Source organism: Thunnus albacares, chromosome 12 (genome assembly GCF_914725855.1).
Source record: "Thunnus albacares chromosome 12, fThuAlb1.1, whole genome shotgun sequence".
Lineage (NCBI taxonomy): Eukaryota > Metazoa > Chordata > Actinopteri > Scombriformes > Scombridae > Thunnus > Thunnus albacares.
In genome coordinates, this window is record NC_058117.1 from 29405565 (window position 1) to 29428513 (window position 22949).

The following is a 22949-nucleotide window of genomic DNA, read 5'->3' on the forward strand; positions in this document are numbered from 1 at the left end:
GTGAATGTGATAGCAACATTATCATTCATTTGGAGTCGTGTTTCTGTCCACCTGGTGAATGTAAGTCTAATATTCACTCTCTTTTAGCTCTGTTTTTGTTCTCTTCTCGCTGAGCAGGTAGTGTACAGCAGCTTTTTAGAGCTTTTTTCTACTGTCTTCCTAACACACTCACTCGCTCTATGTTAGAACCTGAAAAAAGAGCATCAAAAATGTCCGGATATTCTACGAGCAATGTTGCAGCGCTGAGTCTGAGTGTGTGAGATGTTTAGAAATGCACCGAAACAGAGCGGACAGACAGACAGCTGCTGAGTGCTGAGAGCTCTGGAGCAGAAACCCGGGAGTAGAGCCGGAGCTTCAGGATGAATAACACAAGTGAGTCTCACCGGATTCTGTTCTGATCCTGGCGGGAGGAGAGCTCAGAGTTTATCTTTCAAACTTTGAGCAGCAGTAACAGTGACTGCTCCGTCTGTGTGTGTCTGTTAGCACGTTTAGCAGAGCAGCAGCAACAGTGACTGCTCCGTCTGTGTGTGCGTCTGTTAGCACGTTTAGCAGAGCAACAGCAACAGCGACTGCTCCGTCTGTGTGTGTCTGTTCACATGTTTAGCAGAGCAGCAGCAACAGCGACTGCTCCGTCTGTGTGTGTCTGTTAGCACGTTTAGCAGAGCAGCAGCAACAGCGACTGCTCCGTCTGTGTGTGTCTGTTAGCACGTTTAGCAGAGCAGCAGCTACAGTGACTGCTCCGTCTGTGTGTGTCTGTTAGCACGTTTAGCAGAGCAGCAGCAACAGTGACTGCTCCGTCTGTGTGTGCGTCTGTTAGCACGTTTAGCAGAGCAACAGCAACAGCGACTGCTCCGTCTGTGTGTGTCTGTTCACATGTTTAGCAGAGCAGCAGCAACAGCGACTGCTCCGTCTGTGTGTGTCTGTTAGCACGTTTAGCAGAGCAGCAGCAACAGTGACTGCTCCGTCTGTGTGTGTCTGTTTGCACGTTTAGCAGAGCAGCAGCAACAGTGTCTGCTCTGTCTGTGTGTCTGTTAGCATGTTCAGCAGAGCAGCAGCAACAGTGTCTGCTCTGTCTGTGTGTGTCTGTTAGCACGTTTAGCAGAGCAGCAGCAACAGTGAGAGCTCAGTCCGTCTCTGTGGACACTGGCTAGCCGGGCTGGGGGGTTTATATCAGTTTATATGCAGGAACGTCCTCATGCAGAAACATATGTCAGGTCACGTGGGAAAAAGTTTTTAGAAGGGCTTGGAAAAATGACATTTTAACGCTAAAACATACGTAATTTGATCAAAATTTGAATTTACAGATTTGAATACATATAGAGCACTAATGTGAAGCTATAGAATGATATAAAAGGCCTGAGTGAGTGTTTGATGCTGCAAACTTACATTTTGGATGAAAAATTACTTGAAAATTGAGCATTACAGGCTGAAAAAAATTATTTTTAAAAAAACATCTGGGATGAAAAGTGAAGTCACTTACGTGTGCGAGACGGTCGAAGCGTGCAAAGAGTTCATTCAACATTCGCACCAGCTCCTGTGCCGACAGCGTCGTGGAGAGGTTTGTGAAGCCTTTAACATCTGCGAAAAGAATGCTGAATAAAATACGGAAATGTCACTTTGATATCCAGGTCAGTTCTTTAAAACCATCCAATCAACTACCAAGAAAAATAAAAACATGGAAAAAAACACTGAATGAGCATTTAAACTTAAGTGTAATTATATAAGTGCTGTTTGTTTCTGTACAACCTGACATTAAGATCTGTGAACATTTACTTTCCAAAGAGTCTTAATCGGTTTGTGACGACACAAACTCTGATTTATTCCAATATATTTAAGTGACTCTCAGAGATCAACGATTACAAACATATCTGCAGCTCTCAGAAAGATTTCCTGACACATAATGAGACTCACAGTACAGCAGCATCAGACCTGATGTATATCAAGTTCTACAGTGACTGAAATTGAATCTCAAACATTAACAATACCCAGATTAGATTTCCTAGAAACCAGGCTTGGATGTTAAAGGGGAGGCTAAATTTTATTGGGTGTTATTGGACACCGAATGGCCGACATGGTCTCATAACATAAACTCTGAAATGTAGATTGTATCTCGCCACAAATTTTGTGATTATTATTATCTTTATTATTACGTTAGGTTTTGGTGAGAAGGAAATAAAGATTAGATTTAGGGCTAGAATTAGGATTTAGTTGGAGTTTACATATGCAAATTTTGTTAAGGGTAATGAAAACACTTGCACAGCTGTATGGGAAACATTGAAATATGCAGAAATATATTCCTAAACCCTCTCACAATGGATGTTTATTGCTCGTCTTCACACAGGTGTTTCTCTTATACAGGCTGATCTGATTAGACCTCTGCACATGTTATTCACAGACTTTATTGTGGTCATATAGTGATGTATTGTCACAATCCAAAAGGTGGGACACAAGAGAGAAAACCCAAATACAGCACAATAAAAGTGATCATTTGAAATTCACCTTCATTTCTAAACTGCAACAACAAAAGAAGCAGGAAATAAACTGGTCAGATTTTCCAAACCAGCAATGAACTGATCTACTAACAAGCATTGTGTGTGTATCAATAATAATAATAATAATAATAATAATAATAATAAACTTTATTCGTATAGCACCTTTAATACAAAATGCAGCTCAAAGTGCTTCACATTGAAAAGATAAAAAACAAATGATAAAAGAGAAAAAAATAACAACAATAATAATAATAACAATAATAATTCAGAACATTAAACAGGAATACATGCATAGAATAAAAGGAGGCAAACAAGAAAAATGAGAGATAGTGCATCACATTAAAAGAGAGGAAACACAGCTAAAAATCTTAAGTAAAAGTCATAATCATTCATGAAAATGAATAAAAAATGCCTTAAAATGGATTCAAATGTTTTAGTATATGATATGGTGTGAAAGTCATGTTTTTAAGTGTCGTTTAAAGCTTTCCACAGAGACTGCTTCTCTAACGTCTTTAGGTAAGGAGAGTTTAATTGAGGAAAGCTGCATCTCCAATTTTCTTTAGGGTAGCCTTATGGATCTCAAGCAAGCCTGCAGAGGAAGATCTGAGAGCTCGTGAGGGAACGTAAGGTAACAGGGATTCTTTGATGTAGCTCAGGCCTGATCCATTGAGTGCTTTATAAACAAGTAAGAGGACTTTGAAATCGATAGCCATACATAGCCTGATATATCTTATTCCTCTGTGCCGTCGACCTCGGATGTTGTTCAAAAACTACTGAAAAAACACGTCAATGAGCCACACCTCTGCACTGGGTGACATGTTCCTTCATTAAGAAGAGTTTGGTCAAGTCAGTTTGTTTAGAAACGGCTCCAAAGACTAATAACAGCATCATGTTTTCAGTCTCAGGAGAGTAGTTCTGTGTAATGCTGATGCTACTGAGCATGTGCAGGAACACAGTTACTATTAACAGCTTCGCTAGCTTGTTGTGCTACATATAAACAACCTCTGGACTTTGTACTGAAGCTCTTTACAATGTACGATGAAGTACAATGTTTTTAATAGTTTGTGTACAACAACAGAGGTCTACGGCACAGAGGAATAAGATATATCAGACTTTGATACACACACAATACTTGCTAGTAGATCAGTTGATGGCTGGTTTGACTGGGAAAATAAGATTTGTTGACAAAAAGACAAAAATTGAAAACCAGCTTATCCTTTAAGTAACTGCAGAGTGAGACACTTCACACCGAAGCTTAAATTGAAATTTACGACCAAAGCTGCAGCCTCACCTGACATTCTCGTAGCGGTGGATGTAGATTCTGTGAAACTGATGCTGGAGGTGTTCGTCCTCTACATTTGTCATGTCGTTGATCATTTCCAAAACTACAAAACGTGGTAGGACTGATAATACCAGTCTCTCCTGTGGGACAGAAAAAATGAAACATATAAGAACTCAGAAACGACAACAAAGACAAATAATATTCAGATATTTGCACAGCAAAAATCCCAAATCTTATCCAGTCATTTTTGTCAGTTATTGACTCCTGAAAGTCATATTTTCTCTGTTTGCTAGTTCTTGATGCAGTGTCTTCTGTCTTCTTTCAGGAGACTGACCCTCGACAAATTCTTGAAACAAGCTGATTTGTAGTAAAAAAAGGTTGAAATCATGTTAATGTATTGAGATTTTTACACTTATTTTACAAAATCAAGAAACTTGAGGGTCAAAAACAGACAAATTACATCACAGGATGAAGGTTTATTGTAGATTAGAGTGGAAATTTGAGATAATAAATTGAAAAAACTTCATGATTTTAGGAGTCAGATGTTCTACGGTGGAAAAGAAAACATCAAGATTAAGACCAAAGAGGAATTAAATAGAGACTCGGGTCAAAAACTGAGTATTAAACAGTACAAGCACAACTGCAAAAGCTTGTAAAAACAAATTACATAAAGGCCTGTCTGGAAGAAATGATTTAAAAGATGGCACTGACTCTGCGGGTCTAAGCTCCCGGAGCAGGATCCTCACAAACACAAACAGCTGAACATGTCTTGTGGTTTTCTGCACTGACGCAGCGCCACTTGGCAAAAGCAGAGACAGATTTGGAGTGAGAGCGATCCAGCGTCCCTCAGTATTTTTTTTTTTTTTTTTTTTCTTGGACTCGGGAATCTGCACCGACGCCAAGCTACTGCCTCCTTTATATGCTGAATACTTTCAAAACAAGTTTCACTACCCAGAAATCATGTAAGATGAAGTCGCCACAGCGTGTTTTGGAAGTCCAGCTGGTCTCTGGTGGTTTATATGAAGAGGACGACAGAAGGAGGGAAAATCATTTGAATCTGATACTTGTGAGTCACCAGTTACCAAAACATATTTAATGTATTTATTTGAATGAAATGTCATCAAGATTTTGAACAAAGTGAACAAAATGTGATATTTTCATACAGACTCTGCTGCTGATGTTGTAAACTCGACTCTAAAACTTCAACGTTCTTGTTCTCCTTTTTCACATATTGTCGTATAGATTGAATACTAATATTTTTAAGGTTTTTAATCTTAAAACTGTAAAAGTTGTAAGAAATGTTTCCACTTCCACCTGCTTTGGAAGTTTCACTACACGTCCTTATTTATTCATCATTAATTCTGCAACAATTAATCAATCGACAGAGTCAATCAGCAACTATTCTGATAATCGAGCAATCTTTTTAGTCATTTTTTTCAAGCAAAAATGATAAACATTTGCTGGTTTCAGCTTCTCAAATCATAAACTGAATTTCTTTGGAACAAAACAAGACATTTGAAGACATCACCTTGGATGTAAAGAAGTTGTAACGAGCATTTTCATTATCAGTTCCATGTGTCGATTATTTTAACAATCAATAGATTAGTTGTTTCATCTATAAAATGTCCGAAAATTGTGAATGTCAATCACTATCTCCCAAAGATCAGGGGAACGTCCTCAAATGTCTCAACAGTCCACAAAGACATCAGAAAATATTCACATTTCAGAAACTGGAAGTAATTTGGGCGTCAAATAAAAAATGACTCAAAACAATGAATCGATTGTTTTATCAATCAATTAAGCATTTAATTGACAAATCGTTGCAGCCCTAATAGCAGACATTTTTCACTATTTTCTGACATTTTATAGACAATTAATCAAGAAAATGATTGTCAAATTAACTTATAACTCTCAATTAATTGACTAATAATCGAAGCTCTGAGTTTGTGAATGTGGGGAATCGCGGTAAAGAGTTAACTGTCTTTCTGTTTGGACTGTAAGATGTTTTCATTTGTTGTCCTTCTGCTCCACACTGACTGTCTTTTGACTGGAATAAAGAAAAAAACTAAAATAAGTACCAATAAAAATGTGATGTGAGCCAATAGCGGACACCAAATAGTCCCCAGTGACGCAAAGCCCTTGTAGAAGAGGAGATTCATACACAGGTTGTGAGTAACGCAGTGGTTTGTGCTGTGTTTGGATCGTGTACAGTTTTCCAGTAACCTCCCGTGAACTCAGTGAAGCTGCATGACGCTGTCTGAGAGCTCTGGAGAGGCTCTTCAAACCTCCAGCACAAGTGGAGAGAGAGGAGGAGGAGGGGGGGGGGGGGGGGGAGGGCAGGGGACGAAAACACACATCTATCTTCATTCATCATCATCACCCTGAATGAAAAACAGTCGAGTGACGCTGTGACATCACTGCCTTCAGTCTCTCTGTCGGCACACAGACACAACACAGGAAGCAGCTCTGGACTCCTGCTGGTTCATAAAAAAAAGTCTGGATAGAAAAAAATACTGCTGCTCTGAAGCTTTGAGACAAAATTTAAAGATTTTTTTTTTTGTCCACCAGCTTTTAAGTTGATATGTTGAACTTGTTAGCAAACAGTTGCTTATTTCCACATCCAGCAGTAACGGAGCAACATTATCATTCATTTGGAGGCGTGTTTCTGTCCACCTGGTGAATGTAAGTCCAATATTCACTCTCTTTTAGCTCTGTTTTTACTCTCCACCAACTCCTGAGGGAAATATCTGGCTCTTTAGTTGCTAAATGCTCCACTATGTTCACCAGCTAGTCTACAGCTAACTGTGTCAGGTAATGTACAAAAACTGCTGCCTGCTGCGGCCTGAAACGACGCTATGAGAGCGCTGAGAGTGAACCAAAACAGTAAAGTTGCAGCCGGACAAATAAACAACGAGCTGAAACTCACTATAAAGCTCCGTAAAGCCGAGAGGAGCTGCAGAGTCACTGATAATTTGGCTTAAGAGGTAGAGCAGGTCGTCCACTAATCATAAGGACGGTGGTTCAATCCCTGGCTCCTCCACTCCACATGTCGAAGTGTCCTTGGCCAAGATACTGAACCCCAAATTGCTCCTGATGACTGCGCCATCGGTGTGTGAGTGTGTGTGTGGGTGAGTTAGCATTAGAAACATCGTAAAGCGCTTTAGATAAAAAAGTGCTGTATCACTCCTGAGTGGCATGGCAGCCATGGTTCACACACCCAACACTGTCAGGTCAGATATTGTTACTGTAAAAACATAAATTACAGACACTTCCATTTCCAAAGTCATCTCAAGGGTCCAACAAACAAAAATAGTGAATTAATTGACTTGTCAGTTCAACATATCGGCTGTTTTTGTGTTTTCATCTCCAACATGTTCACTTTTCAACAACAAAGAGCTCCGTGTTCAGCTGCATGACGAGACGTTTAAAAAGTGTTTCATGACCCAAACAGGTCAAACTTTTCTCAATATGAGTACCTAAAACGATCTGACAAAACAGCAGCTGATATTTGCCATCAACATGAATCAGTTTTCTGTGTTCAAGCAACATCTATTCAATCACAGGGGAACGTTTGAGATACGCTGCCGCCTCAGTGAAAGACTGAAGGAATAAATAAAATATATATAAAAGTATCTCATTATCCAGTATTCATCTTATTATCAAACCCACCTGGATACAGTTGAAATAATTGTTTATAATTACTATTAATAGTGTAATAGTGGCTACCCAGAGATCTCCTCCAGACATGTACGGAGTTATATAAAATATACAATACTCTGCTACTGATGTTATCAGCCTGCAGCTTTATAATAGTAGTGATAACAACTGATAACAACCATTTAATGGGCTGATAACATTCGAAACAGGTGCTGGAACAATAATGTGTGTCTGATATGGTTTTTCCACAAAAAAAAAAGTATAATTACCATGTAAAAAACATTGTTCAAATGGCATCTTCTTCTTCTCCCTCATTAAAAACTACAGAATGGACACAAGATGTCTCCTACTTCACTGTAAAGTCCATTCTCAGTGTTTGTGAATGGACTTTGAAGGAAAAGGACTAAATAAAATATATAAAATATATAAATGATAATCATTTACAACATCTCTGTTGGTCCAACAATGAAAATATTCAGTTCCAGTCTGATATCTGGGGAATTTGTGCTGACTTCTATTTAATTATCAATTTATATGACTGTTTACTCCACTGTTACTCCACCACAGGTATTTGTTGCAGGTATCAGTGTTGTAGCACTATGTGACACTGTGAATAGAAGACTTGAAGCTGCTGTCATGAAGCTGTAACCGTCAGTCGTGAGTGTTAAACGCCCTCTTGCTCTCTGCTCTGCTGCATTGTGTTGTGTTGACCTGGTATCTGTGCTGGAAAGCGGAACAGTGCATCCTCAAATTAAGGTCTAGACAGACAAACATTTCAGTGGAGCATTGCTAATGCTTCGGCTGCTGCGTCGCAACCAAACGCTGCGGGGTTCAGCGGTGGAGATTCACTGCAAGAAATGTTGATCCCAGCCAGTCGTCTTGAATTGAAAGTGTGAGTCTCTGAGGAGCTCGGTTTCCTTTTTTTTTCCCCCTCCCAGTTTCAAAGCCTCAGAGTCTCAGTGCTGTGAGTCACCTGTCAATCAAACAGCAGCTGTGTTTACATGGAAACTTCCTCTTGCTTCATGGCTGCCTTTTAGAATCATGTGAAAAATTATATTCTTCTGTCTTAATAACATTTTGTTTTTGAATATCAAACCTCCAAATTGTAATAAAACATCTCTGCACACCTGATTTTGTGACAGGTACATCGGAGGAAAGTAACTTAAAAACAATGAAAAGGCCCCTGCACACTGTTTATTACGTAATATAACATTATAATATAAAGTTTTCTGTCTGTCCGATATTCATCAGGTGTTCAGGAAGCATCACAACACTTCCATTTAAGTGGCCTCAATCATCGAATTTATCATAAATCTCTACAGTAACATCCATATAATCTAGATTGTATAAAAAATATTAGAATAGGCTAGAAATGAAAGAGTGCAAAGGACCATTACTCTTTAATCCATGCATATATCACACTGCAAAGAATAAGAAAAGCAGTGATTATAGTCATATTAATGAAGAAGAAGCCAGAATAAGGAGGTCCAGTTGTGGGGTGGATGTGAGTGGCATTCAGCTGCAGGACACAGAGGTGGAGATGGCTCATGAGAGCAGTGCCAGGTGATTGATTGGCACAGCTGGTGCTCGTTGGGTAATTATACTCTCCCTTTAAATGCAGTAGCGTGCTGGAAACTTAGATGATCGCTGCACGCCACAGACAGACGGCACGCCAACCGTCAAATATTAGTTTGGCGGAGCCTGTAAATATCGAGTGACTAGAGCGACCGGACCAGAGCCGCACAGTGGATTTATGTTAAAGTATTTATGTTAAAGTGTGTGAACGCAGTTGTGAATAACAGGACGTTCTCTGTGATTGATCTGTGGTGTCTGTGTTGTGTGCTGAGAGACTTGGCTACATTAAGTTTTTATTTTTTTGTCCAGCTCCAGAATACTGGGACGGGTATTCATCTAATCAATATACTGTAACCTTCCACATACATGAGTAGGACTTTAGAAAAATAAGACTAAGATTACATGAAGTAAAAGCTCATCGTTCAGTCTTTTGGGAGACGGGGCCTGTTAATCATTTCTATGTGTTTATACAGTATGTGGAAGAGTTGTGATGCTGCCTGATGAAGGTCGGCAGACAGAAACGTTATGAACTAATAAATATTCCAGCAGTAAGCGAGACAGTGTGCAGGAGCTTTTCCTCAGTGGTGGAAAGTATCTAAATATATTAACTCAGGTACAATTTTGAGGTACTTGTACTTTACATGAGTATTTCCATGTGATGCTACTTTATACTTCCACTCCACTACATTTCAGAGGGAAATATTGTTCTTTCTACTCCACCACATTTATTTGACAGCTTTAGTTACTTTTCAGATGAAGATTTGACACAATGGATAATATAACAAGCTTTTAAAATACAACACATTGTTAAAGATGAAACCAGTGGTTTCCAACCTTTTTTGGCTTTTGGCGTCTTACAAAAAGCAGTGTGTAGTCGGGGTCACATTTCACATGTCTATGAGTTGTTAACAGCTCCACCAAATAGTGATTTTTCCCTCTAAACTTCTCACATGCTTTCATTTCAATAAATGTTCAAATGATCCAATATTTCAGCAAAAATCAAAGATTAGAGAAAAAGTCCAAAAACTGAAAACAGATTTGTGTATCAGAACTTTGTTTTTTCTTCTTTCCTCTCCCATTAATCATCTCACCACCCCTCAGATTTATCTGGTTCCAGCACTGTTTTTCTCAGTGTTTTGTACAGTATTTTTTATTGATACCACAATCTTTTATTTACCAGCTTTCCTTCTAATGAAAACATACAGAAGAAGAGTCAAAATGATGCCAAAATACAAAGATATGGCACTTTTGGACCCAAATCCTTCCAGTAAATGGAGGCTAAAATGAACAGTTTACCAGATGATGTGAGAAACAGGTTAAATGGTTGAATGTATTTGAGTGAAAATGTACGGCTTGTATAATGAGTATCGACTGTATATAAATCTGCATGTCACAACTTTCAGTCAATAATGTGACAGAGGAGCAGCAGCCCTTGTTGTTGTCATGATTTGTTGCAGTTCAGGGTCCATTATGGAAATAACTTTTTAGTGTTTTAGTGTTCTTATCCTTCAGTTTTATACATACTACTTTTTAATGTGCTGTTTACAGTTTTGCTACAGTTCAGTTTATTTTAAGTTCATGCTTTGAATCTTTGTGCTTTTGTTAGTTTTCCTGGTGAATGTGTGGAAAAGTGTGACATCTATAGGTTGTTTTATGACAGAATAAAACTAAACCAAGTCCAAATTTGATAAATTTATGTCCTTTTATATTCAATATTTCAGATATTAAGTATCTCTTGAAGACTCTGCAGCTGTTTGGAGTAGAAAATGCAGTCTTATTGTTGGAAACAATGACAATGAAGCTTTGTTGAACGCTGTAACTTCAGTGTTTATGAGATATTTTGAAGAATCAACTGCATCACATCATCAATCAATGACATTATTTATTAATATTTGCTAATACAAAAAAACGAGAAAATAGACATTTTCAAGAAATAACAATTTAAAAAAATGTTGGTTTGGCTTATTTACAATGTTTGTTTTTTTAAAATAACTGTAAGCAATCTTTTTTTATTATTATTATTAGACATGACTTGTTCAGCTGGACATTTTTTGCAGTGTGGGCAGTGAACGGGGGCAGCACCGTGTTTGCTCCACTGGACATGCTCTCTGGTTTGGACAGCGGAGAGCCAGCGGACTCAGTGTCACATTTGCTTTGGAAGTCATTAGCGCAGCTTGATTCTAGCCGAGAGCAGAAACCCTCCAGCAGCTCACTGACAACCTCGATCTTCATATTCAGATTCTGTTGGGAAGTTAAAGGTTCACTTCAAAACAGCTTGTTTCCTTTGTCCTGCTTTTATTGTTGCTGGTGGTGTTTTTTTCACTTTAAAGTCAGTAATAAAAGAGTTTTTAAATCCAATTTAATGTCAGCGTCTAAAGTTGGTTCATATTCGTGATTATCTGTGTTTCTGCACTGAACCATGAAGATCTGTTTCTTTAAAGTCTTGTAAGATGTATCATTGCTCCCAAGAATGACTGTTTTATATTCATATTTTGGGCATTTAGATGATATCACATTGCTGCTGTCAGGTGAAACACTTTAACTCCACTGTTTCCAGATGTTCTCAGTGTTTAAAAGTAGTAAAAAAGTCTTTTATGTCTCCAGACGGAGCTGCTGTGTGAACTGACTCAAGTGACGTCAATTTGCCACTAAAAACATAAATATTGAATAAACAACGACGTTAGATGGTTTTTCAGAAATCTCCCGTCTTTGTCTTAACATATGAAACCACTCGACATACTGTTGAGAAAAGGTTCTTATTGGCATAGTTACAAATATTTAATGAGGTTTTCATGTTTGACTTGTTTGACTTCTGCTTTCTATGAAAACTTAATGTTATGTAACTAATTTGAAGTCGATACGTTTGTGAATCCAGTATCCTTGTTACTGACTGACACTGACTTATTTTACAGTAACTCTCATTGTTTTCTGATTTGTAATCACCGTCATTGAGTTTATTGTTTAATAGTGTTTCCGCAGTTTTATGTTTGCTTCCAGTAAAAACATCACAGTCATCAGCTGTCTGATCACTTTACTGGAAGTGTGTTTATCTCACTGCAGCTACACACATAGGGAGGGTAGAAGAAGATGTTTGCTTAACATATTAATACTTATTGAAAAGAAGTATCTTTCTCTGTTGATCAGTGTCAGAAAAGTCACAGCACATCTCCTTTGATTCAATGTGGTATAAACTTAGGGCTGCAGCTAATGATTATATTCTGCTGACTTGTTTCTCAAATATACTATTAATCATTTGGTCTATAAATCATAAGAAAACTGTGAAAAATGCTCATTACAACAAGCTAGAGCACAAGTTGATGTCATCAAATGTCTTGTTTTCTCTGACCGAAAGTCCAAAAGCCAAAAATATTCAATTTACTACAATGTAAGCAAATTCTTACTATCATCAATTTTTGCTTGAATTCCTGCTCTTTTGATGAACTAATCGTTGCAGCTCTACATAAAACAATAAACCATAAAAACCTCCCAGATCAGTAAATACTTTTTATAAACACTGTATTTATTCAGACTCTGTCTTCATATCACAGTCACTCTTTAAAGAAACACGCCAGGATAAAGAGAAGACACACACACACAGAGAGAGAGCAAAGAAGTCTATCTCATCTTGCTCTGTGGCTCTGTGTTCTCACAGCATGTTGACAGAAACGCCGGGCTCTGATTGGTTAACATTAAGGCGGTCTGCTTGGGGCGGGGCCCCCACCTCGCTCCATTACAATCATCCTAGAGCTTATCAGAGCCCGAACCCTTCCAGGAAACATGATGCCGTAAAAGCTTTCTGTGGCTTCTCAGAGCCTGAGTGACCACTGCACTGCGTAAACAAAGCTCACTATCTGTCATCGTGAGTGTGTGTGTGTGTGTGTGTGTGTGTGTGTGTGTGTGTGTGTGTGTGTGTGTGTCAGCTGATACTCTAATAGCTCCATCGCTGTATGTTTGTGTGTATACTTCTGTGCTTGTCTGACTTGCACTCTGTGTATTGTTTCTATTTAAGTGTGTGTGTGTGTGTGTGTGTGTGTGTGTGACAGCAGAGGATCGATGCAGCGTCCATGTTATTCTCCTCTCGACGGGCTCATTAGCCGATCTGCTAACATTCAGTCCTGTCAACTGAAATCCATCAATCGTTTTGCTTCCTTCATCAAACTCTGCTCACGCTGAGCATCAGCACTAAACAACAGGAAGTAAAAACATGTAATTGTGTTGTGTGTGTTCGTTTTGCAGCAGTGGTTGCTGAAGGTCACCTAGAGGTCACTGTTCACTAAAGAGTACACGCTAGATTTCTGCAGCCCCTTTTCAATCCAATTACATCAAAAGTCTCTCTCTCTTTGCAGCAGTAAGTTATCAGACCATCCATCATGATGAAGTAACCAGTTAATTGACTGTAGATATTAAGACAGATACATTAGCAGCTAATGAAGCTCCCAGAAAGTTAGTCAGCCATCACACACACAGAAAAAGAGTCTTTAAAGGGGACATATCATGCTTTTTTGTGTGTTTTTCTGTCATTTATATCCTGTTATGATAATAAAAGTTCCAAAATATGAGGTGAATGTATGTAAAAATGCTCCCTGCAGGTTTCAGCTGCCCTAGACGCTTCGTTTACAATGTCGTACTTTTACTTTCCCGACGAGATGACGTCGGTTCGTCGCACACGTCCATAAATGTGCGTCCATCCTGTAACCTTTGTTGCTGAGGTTGCTCTAACATGTACGGATGGATTTGAATCTGAGAAGTTTATATTTCAAGTAAAAAACGAGAAAAAGAAGTGAAATCTTTCTACTAATGTTTGTTTACGTTGCTTCAGGTGCCAAAGCTGACCAATCAGAACAGAGTGGGCTCATCAGGAGGCGGGGTCTTAAAGAGACAGGAGCTAAAACGGCCTGCCTGAGGGGCTGCATAAAGAGCCAGTAGAAGATAAATAGGGAAGTTTTTAACTATAAATCATGCAAATATATTCCAGTAGAGCCCCAGAATATATAAATATAGACCTGGAAATGTGCTCGATACGTCCCCTTTAAACCTCTTGCATTAAAAAACACTCTCAAGGCACTTTCAGTTGTCGCTGCTGCCTCCACAGCTTCAAGTGGAAACACAGCAGCCACTCAGGTGAACACACACAGGTATTTATTATCCCTACTTCCTTTAACTCTTTGAACTCTTTTGGGTGTTTTTGCTCATTTATAATGTTTATGTGTCACCCACATGTGCCATTTTTTTTGTATTCAGAACAAGTTCAACTATTCAGAAATGCACTTATTTTGCATGTGAGTAGTACTACACATGTTCTAGGAGACGTTTAATTGTTTTGTCTTTTTAGGCAGATGTTTTCAATCCAGCACAAATTATTAGTTTATGAATGGATAGAGGAGATTATCATGGAACCATGTTAACTGGGACATTTTCAGCCTAAGTAGTGTCAAAAACTGTATTGATAGTGAACATAATACAGAAACTCTGTTTTCATTTAGTTATTTCATCACTCATAAAATATTAATACTACTTGATGTGAGCTACACAATCTGGAAACTGTTAAAAGTTCTCCTTCTTATACTTCTGGTCATACTTAATAAACATTTCTAAATATGTGACACAAAGACACATTTGTGTAAAAACGGTAAACGGACTCACCTGTCTCTGGTTTTCTGTCTCGAGCCGCAGCCGAGCCTCGATGCAGCGCCGCGTCTCCAGGAAGGCCTGACGCTGAGCTCGGTCAGACAGGTAACTGATGAATATCCCAGCGGTGTTCATACACATGAACAACACAGCCTGAGCCGCTACCTGAAACACACACAGAGAGAGAGACACACAGTCAGATCACACCGATTACTGTTCAACCAGAGAGGAAAAGCTGACGTTTACGTATGTTTTAAACCTTCATCTTCATCAGGAACTAGAGGTCATGGATGCTGTGTCCTGCTCTGTTTTAATGAATGTTGTCGACAGCAAAAGTTGCCATACGGTTATGTTTGTTTTTTAGACTTGTAGGTTACTTATAACCATAAACTGGCTGATATCAGGTGAAATTCTTCTTTTCTTTCTGCTGCAGCACACAAACTAAATGCACATGTAACGCTTGAATTATTTTAAGACGTCTGTAGCACCAAATACATATTTTAAAGTTCCCCTCTGGCTAAAAACATGTTTTTCTTCTTCTTCCTTCAGTTGGACGTTGTTCTCTTCTCTGTGCAGTTTTCACTGCTTCCCTTAAATCTGAGTTTTAAGTAAAACACGTGAAGCTATGAGCGTGATTTGTGACCTGACAGCTGAATCAAAGCAGATTATTTTCATATGGTTTACAACACGTCTGGAGGGATCTTTAAGACAAAACATGAACAAAGGTTTCAGTTGGCTTCTTCCCACATTTGAAAATGTGTTTATCTTAACAATAAACAAGTGTAGTAAAAAAAATATGAAAAATAGTTATTTTGTTTGCTCCTGTTCATCTGAGGCTGTATGTATGTCTGCTGGTTGTAAGTCTACACATTTCACTGCATGCAGAACTTCACTTGTAACCCTGCAAAAAACTCTGGAGCGTTTGTAAAGTATTTCACTTTTTAAGCTTTTTTGGCAAGAAATATGTCCAGCAGATCCTGTAGAAGCAGTTATATGTTGAATGTTTAGTCATTATAATGAAGATTATAATCTACTAAACCTTTCAACACAGTTTATTCCGGTTTTATCAGGCGGCTAAACGTCTTTTCTGTCCCGTTATAAGCTGCTCCAACAACAAACTGACACTTTGGAAAAAACACAAAATAAAAGCCACAAGCTTCTGCTCCACGAACTACATTTTACTTTCATAAATTTCCATTAAATCCTCATGTTTCAATCACATTCTGACCGACATCGAACCGCTAAAGACGGAGCAATCTGCCCACACAGGGCCGATGAGCTCTGTTAGCTTGATGCTAACGTTTCCTGGCTGAAATTCCACTTTTACAGCATCCTGTGTTTCACATTGATGAGAAATGTTGCATTTCTTCTAATTACAATGACAGAAATCAGGCAGCATTTTCACATCCAGACTGTGCAGGTCAAACAGAAGCTACAGTCATGTTGGGCTTTTTTTTTCACAAAGTCTGCGTCACAACCAATTTCCCTTCTCGTGTTTAGAGACTGAATAACTTCCACATTCCCACAGACCTTCATCTGTCCACATAAACATGCTTCACTTCCACTCTGGAACCACAGGAATGAGTCTTTTCTTAAGACTCTGACCGTCTTGAACAGAAACCTTTGGCTCTTTGTCTGCGCTGTGCTGTAATTGAAGTCGATTAGCATTTCGAGGGAGACCAGCACGGAAACCACCGTGACTGATTATTGTGTGAACAGGACCCTCTATCCTTCCATCTCATGACCCCACGCTTCATTACGTGAAGATGTAAAGACTTGTTTAAATAAAATATAACATTCAGAGGCAACAAGAAAGGGTCGTGTGTTCTCTGTTTTACGGTGTGTCTTATCTGATCGGTCATCGTGCTGCTGCAACACATTTATGTTTGTGATCGTATAATGCAAGTGTCAGACAGTATAGCCTACCATCTGATTTTTACACGTTAACTGCATAAAGAGTCCTCTGTCTGATGAACAGCTTCATTTATCCACAGATCATACAGTCACATATTGTACGTTCAACACATCCAGTAATGACCAGGGATGTGCAGAGAGCCCAGTATTTGTATTTGTATTTGTATTTGATGAGGCAGCAAAATTATTTGTATTTGTATTTGAATAAAAGTGGAAAAAGGCTTTTAAATCCTGTTTTTGTTTTTATTACGCTTTTAATTTTAAAATTAAAGTGTTACAATAAGCTTGTGTCAGTAGTTCAGCTTTATCTCTGGAGAACACCCCCAACTCCAGGAGTGATGCCCAAATAAGGAAATGTGCGTCATGTAGCAGGTGGATGTGACTCCCCTCGTTGAGACCTGCTGACAGACGTAACAGCGGAGCAGAGGAGAGACACTGAGATAGTGATGTAACCGACCTGCTCGCTGGTATTTGACTTGGTTTTTTTTTCTCTCCGAAAACAAATAAAATATTTGTATGAAACAAATATTTGTAAAAAACCAACTATTTGTGCTATTTGTATTCGGGCACACCCCTAGTACAGACAGTGAGCTGGTTTGACTGGATGGCTGGCTGTCATCCAGGTAAAGTCATGAATGACGGCTTAAGTCCTAATTTACTGTTATTTCAACAAAACACATCAGTGGAGCTGCAACAATTAATCGATTAATAGTCGATAGAAAGAAAAATGATGAAAAAACACTGAAATTCTCTTGTTCCTGCTTCTTAAATGTGGATATTTTCTTGTTTCTTTTGTCTTCTATGATAATAAACTCAATATCTTTAAGTTGTGAGACATGTGAGGATGTCAGTGATGGATTGTTTCACCTTTTTCTGACATCTTATCGAACGACTGATCGATTAATCAAAGATAATGATCAACAGATGAAGTGATAATGAAGATAACCTTTTATAATGTTTTAAAATCCAAGGTGACTTCATCAAATATCTTGTTTTGTCTGATCACCTGAGAGACAGTAATCAACATTTATCACCATTTACTGACATTTTATAGACCAAACGAATAACTGAGAAATTAACGGAGGATTAACTGATAATGATGATAATCGTTAGTCGCAGCCCAACATATCTGATGTGAACATGAAATGAAAAGTTGCAGGTGTTCAGATTTCATTTTTCCAGCTCACATCCTGTTTTAGTTTGTAACATCTTCAGCTGAGATATTCAGAACAAAGTCAACTAACGAGCGCCGGAGTTCATAACGAGTCTCAAAGCTTCAGATTGTGCAGCACGGTGGCTTTTCTGTGGTGAATCGATAGAGTGAGTTTAGTGCTGCTGACGGAAAAGCAAAAGAACAGAACAGAAGCTTTGTTTTCTCATGAAGCCACGTGCTTCTGAAAATAGTAATTTGTCGATTTTCATGGATCCAAGAGTTCAAGAACCGGATTCTTTGGTACATTTGGTTTGGGACTCACTCAGAACCACACTCACTGCCTCCTCACACACATCTGACCAATGAGAGGACTAAACATCCTCTTTGTGTGTGTGTGAAACCAAACCACCAAGTTCATGAACTCATCCGCTGATTCAGAACAAACAAGAACAAATAGAACCTGCAGTCATGCGGTTTTTACTTCAGCTTCAAATAAGTGATTAAAAATGAATGTGGGATTAAAGTCAACGAGCCAAGACATCCACTGACAAGAGACGAGGACATCTGACACCAGAGTGGACTGAAGATCAGAGCCGAAACAATAAACCAGGTCACGGATCGTCCAACAGTACGTTTACTCCTTTTACCACCAACACCAGCAGTATGAACATCTTCCCCAGTATTCAACAGTGGTCACACAGTCTTTTATAAATTCATCTCAGAGGTCCAACAAAGTTTTGTGTTTTCATCTCCAGCATATTCACTTTCCAACGACGAGACGTTTAAAAAGTGTTTTATGAGCCGAACAAGTCAAACTTTTCTCAACACGAGTAACTAAAACCGATCTGACGAAACAGCAGCTGATATTTACCACCAGCATGAATCAGTTTTCTATGTTTAAGCAAACATCTGTTCAATCAGAGAGGAACGTTTGAGATACGCTGCTGCATGAAATAAAGAATAACAGAAGGAATAAATAAAATATGCAATAATATAACATGAAGATCAATGGGACAAAAAGTGTCATATTATCCAGTATTCATCTTATTATCAACCCCATCTGGATAAAAGTTTAAATAAATGTTAATACTTACTACTAATGCTTCAATTTAAGGATTTGCTACCAGATAAATATGAATATTTCACGTGTATCTCCTCTCTGGTGACCTTCATGTTGTCACATAAACTGAAATTAATATTTGTATAGTCAGTTATGTAAAATATTCCCCTCAAATTAATCATTCATACCCTCAAATTATAAAATTTTCTCATTGAAAGTGTTCAGTTATGAGCTTCATTTCCTCTGTTGCATCCAAACTGTCACATTGGGCCGCATTGGTTTAAGAAGCTTATTTTAATCTTGAGCTGTGATTCGTTAATAGATTAGTTTTTTTTCTTCATTAGAGAGCAGAATGATGTGACTAATTACTCATATGAGGGAACAAAATACGTATTTTGGGCACACAAATTAGTCATTTGTGGTGTGATTTGTCATCCGGAGGAACAAAGTTAATTTATCAGCCTTTAACCGTCTTCAGTAGCGGTTAGTGATATTTCACAGAGAGACCAGGAAGCAGCTCAAACAAAACACCGCAGTGACTCAGAAAAACACAGCTGTCCTCTTTAATTCTTTGAAAGATGACTGTTTAAAGACCGAAGGCTTTCATCAGCCGCGATCCTGTAATGTGAGAGGCGGCTCGGCCCTGTTAAACCATCAGAAGGCAGAGCTGCATGATGTAACGCTGTGCAACAACAACGTCCTCCTCAGCCTCAGCTGCACGGGGGATTTCACCACCACCACCACCACCACCTCCTCCGCCTCCGCCTCCGCCTCCGCCTCCACCACCACCACCGCCGCCGCCGCCCGGCCAGCCAGCTTCCCTCCTGCCTGCTGGAGCTTTACATGATGCAAGTGTTTAAACAGGTTGGCTGAGAATTCAACACGGAGGAAAACCCTCGACTGTTTCTACCTCACTGCCTCTCACACACACACACACACACACACACACGCACACACACACACACAGACACTCAACCTGTCCTTCAAACCAGCAGAAGTTGTTGAACTGAACTGTTTTTGAGCTAAAAAAAAGTCAATAACTGCTAACTAGTTTCAAACTTAATCACCATTAAAACTGAAGAAATGTCTCAGCCAGTAAACACACTTGTAAACGTGGTTGCTAGGAAACATCTGTAACGCTGCTATATACACAGGAAGTGACTGTAGCCTCACAAGCTGTAATATAACTTCCAAAAAAATCACAGTTTTAGGAGCCAAAAGATTGAGTTTTAATCTTTGTGAATGTAGGTGTGACTGCTTGCTGTGTATTTGAAGTATTCATGCAGTTTACAGCGAGAGGGAAATATCTGATGACGTGAAGGTAACCGAAGTTATCTGGTCGTTCAGTCGACCATCAGTGGCGTCGTCGTGGTCGTCTCTACCTAACAACCAGTTTGCAACCGGTTTTAATTTAGCAAACACTGATGTTATAACAAGGCTAAATTTGAACTTACAAACAGCTGCTGCAACCGGCTCCCGGGGTGAAGCGTGTGTGTGTGTGTGTGTGTGTGTGTGTGTGTGTGTGTGTGTGTGTGTGTTCGTGTGTGTGTGTGTGTGGTGAGTAATTACAGTCACAGACAAGTCTGGACAGGTCCTGAGCATCTGCTAACATCTACAGTATCTCTCTTGTCTCTTTCCAAAAGGTCACCGATGATGGTTTTATTGCCCCACGAAAAGCACAAAATGAGCAAACTGGACGGCATCTGCAGGAGTCTGATAAGGTTGTCGATCAATAAGTCATGATTAGTCTCCCCGAGTGAGAGGACTTCTGGATTTTCAAGCCTGGATTACCAACCTGGACTCCAGAACTCCAGGATCTGGGTTTCTGTGTGGGAATATGCAACACTAAAGCACAAAATCAGATGATATGACGAGGGCTTTAAAGGACGAGTTCACAGTTTTTCAAGTGTGTCTTAAACCAACAGTCAGGAGCCCAAATGAACATTGATTTTTCTTGCTGTAATCATTCCACCTGTTCATACTGACCATTAGAAGATCCCTTCATAATGACCTTACAATGGAAGGACAAAATCCACAGTCCTCTTTCTGTGGAAAAATGTATTTAAAAGTTTATCTGAAGCTAATATGAAGCTTCAGCGTCCAAATGAGTCAAATCAAGTAGATATCTTTCAACGTTACAGTCTTTTTAGTGCCAAAGTTCCTCTTTTTGTTACTATACTTCCACCTGCAGCTCAACAGGGAAACACAAAGAGGGAATTTGATGCTAAAAAGACTGTAAATGTGTCAGATATCTACTTTATTTGAATGATGTTCAGTATGAACAGGAAGAAGAAGAAGGTGGAGGAGGGTCCCCGTGTCGAAACATCATTTTAAGACCCTCATAATGTCAGTTTTATGCTTACATGTTGCATTAAAGCAAAGCTGGAGTCAGCTATCCTAGAAAAACTGTCCACACTGCACCTCTCCAGGGGCCTCCGTATGACCAGAGCAGAAACATTTACACAACTTAACAGAAACTGACGGAGTAATACATAAATAAGTTATTATCACTCCTGCAGTTCTCAAAACATGAAGACAAATCGTATCTTTTCATAGTGAGCAGCACAGCAGCACTTCATTTGTATTTGTGCTGAGAAAGGTCGTCAGTCACTCAAAACATTTCACATGTCTCCTCTTGTCGAACCTCTCAAGACATTGACAAACCATGATGATGATGATGATGATGATGATGATATGGTTACTGTTTGTTGTTTCTGTAACATACAGTATTATTGCTGCATTAGATGTAACTTGTCAGACTGGTGTTTAAATGCATTTCAGCTTCAAAAGCTCATAAAAAAAGTATAAAACATAAAGGTGAAGACTGGTTTGTTATTCCAGCACAACACAAGCACAGAAACATATCTCGAAATACATCTCTTGTTACTTATTCTGCAGTTATTTACAGTGTGTGTAAATCTGAGAATCTGAGTGATGATTCAACAACTACAAACCCAGTTTCATTGCTCCCTTTCTACTCTTTTTCTTCTTAATATTTTTTTTTAGGTGGAGAAAAACGCTTCTGCTCGTAGAGAGGCCTCACACTGGAGGCAGAGTTGTGTCACAGCCGATAAAAAAAAAACCTCAGACAGTTCGGTGTCTTCTGTCGCTGAGAGAAAAGCTCTGAAGTGCTCTGCCGCTATTTCCTCTGCAGTGAAATTGCTGCACTAAGAGCACATTTCAAGAGGGGGGAAAAAATAGAGCGTGAAGGGGGGGGGGGGGGGGGGGGGGGGGGGGGGTTATGACTTGTGGTACTCTCGATGGCTTTGTGGAAGAGGGGCTTTCCCCGACCGCCTGTAGGCCTCTCCGCCGCTCTGGATGTGTCGGCGTGAACGGAGGAGAGAGTCGGATGGTCGGGTTGTTTTTTGTTGAGGATGTGTTTAATTCTTCAAGTCGTGGCAGATTGATTTACTTTATCAGTGACAGACGTTTAGTGAGCACTTCCCCTCTTTGAATAATTTACCAAAAAGCAAACATATGGTGTCTAAACTGATGAATCACTGCCAGATCAGCAGCCAATCAACAACTCTGCCTGAATAAATTAATGTCTGACAAAAGCAAATTTATCTAGAAATGAAGCTCAGCGTAAATTCAGACAGGAAGACTGTCGTCTCTCTCTGCGCTCCTCCCGCTTTCACATCAGCGTCGTGTTAGTTGCGTCACTTCCAGTTAACAAATCAGATCCCACCACGATCCCTAAACAGCCAATCACAGCCTAGCTGTCAAAATTTTAAAACCGTTTCCCCCTCTCTGTCGCTGTCAGCTGTCATCATCGCATCCACCCGGATCATCATTCGTCTTCCCAATCTCACGTTACGGCAAGGTCCCGATCGTTCCACGCCTCTCCCACCACCGCCACCAGTGTCTAGACTCGGGGGGGGGTTTATCCTATTCCTGCACATCACGATGGAGTCTCCTGATTGAAATACTAGAGGTCTTCACAGGTCTAAAAGTTTGGATCTGATCAGACACAGACCCAAACAGCCATGATGGAAAAGAGAAGCAACACGAGCCCTGAGAATGAATCTAAAGCCGACACCAGACTAACACCGTGTCTACACAGGAGGGGAGCAGAGAGAGCAGCGACTGCTCCGTCTGTGTTTACGTGTGTAGGCCAGCGCATGCTAGCAGCTCTGTACTTACAATGATAACGCTGGCATGTTAATGTTTAGCATGTATAGAAGGTCA

At 39.5% G+C, this 22949-nt stretch overlaps 1 protein-coding gene across 2 annotated transcripts in view; it reads right to left on the reverse strand.

Moving 5' to 3' along the window:
* Positions 1-22949, reverse strand: part of adcy8 (adenylate cyclase 8 (brain)) — a 119924-nt gene that overhangs the window by 60676 nt on the left and 36299 nt on the right. For both annotated transcript variants that reach the window (XM_044368096.1, XM_044368095.1), the window contains exons 2-4: positions 14650-14799; positions 3784-3914; positions 1481-1592 (exon numbers count right to left, since the gene is read on the reverse strand). In XM_044368096.1, the coding sequence (XP_044224031.1) occupies positions 1481-1592; positions 3784-3914; positions 14650-14799 (393 nt within the window). The remainder of the gene's footprint in view (positions 1-1480; positions 1593-3783; positions 3915-14649; positions 14800-22949) is intronic.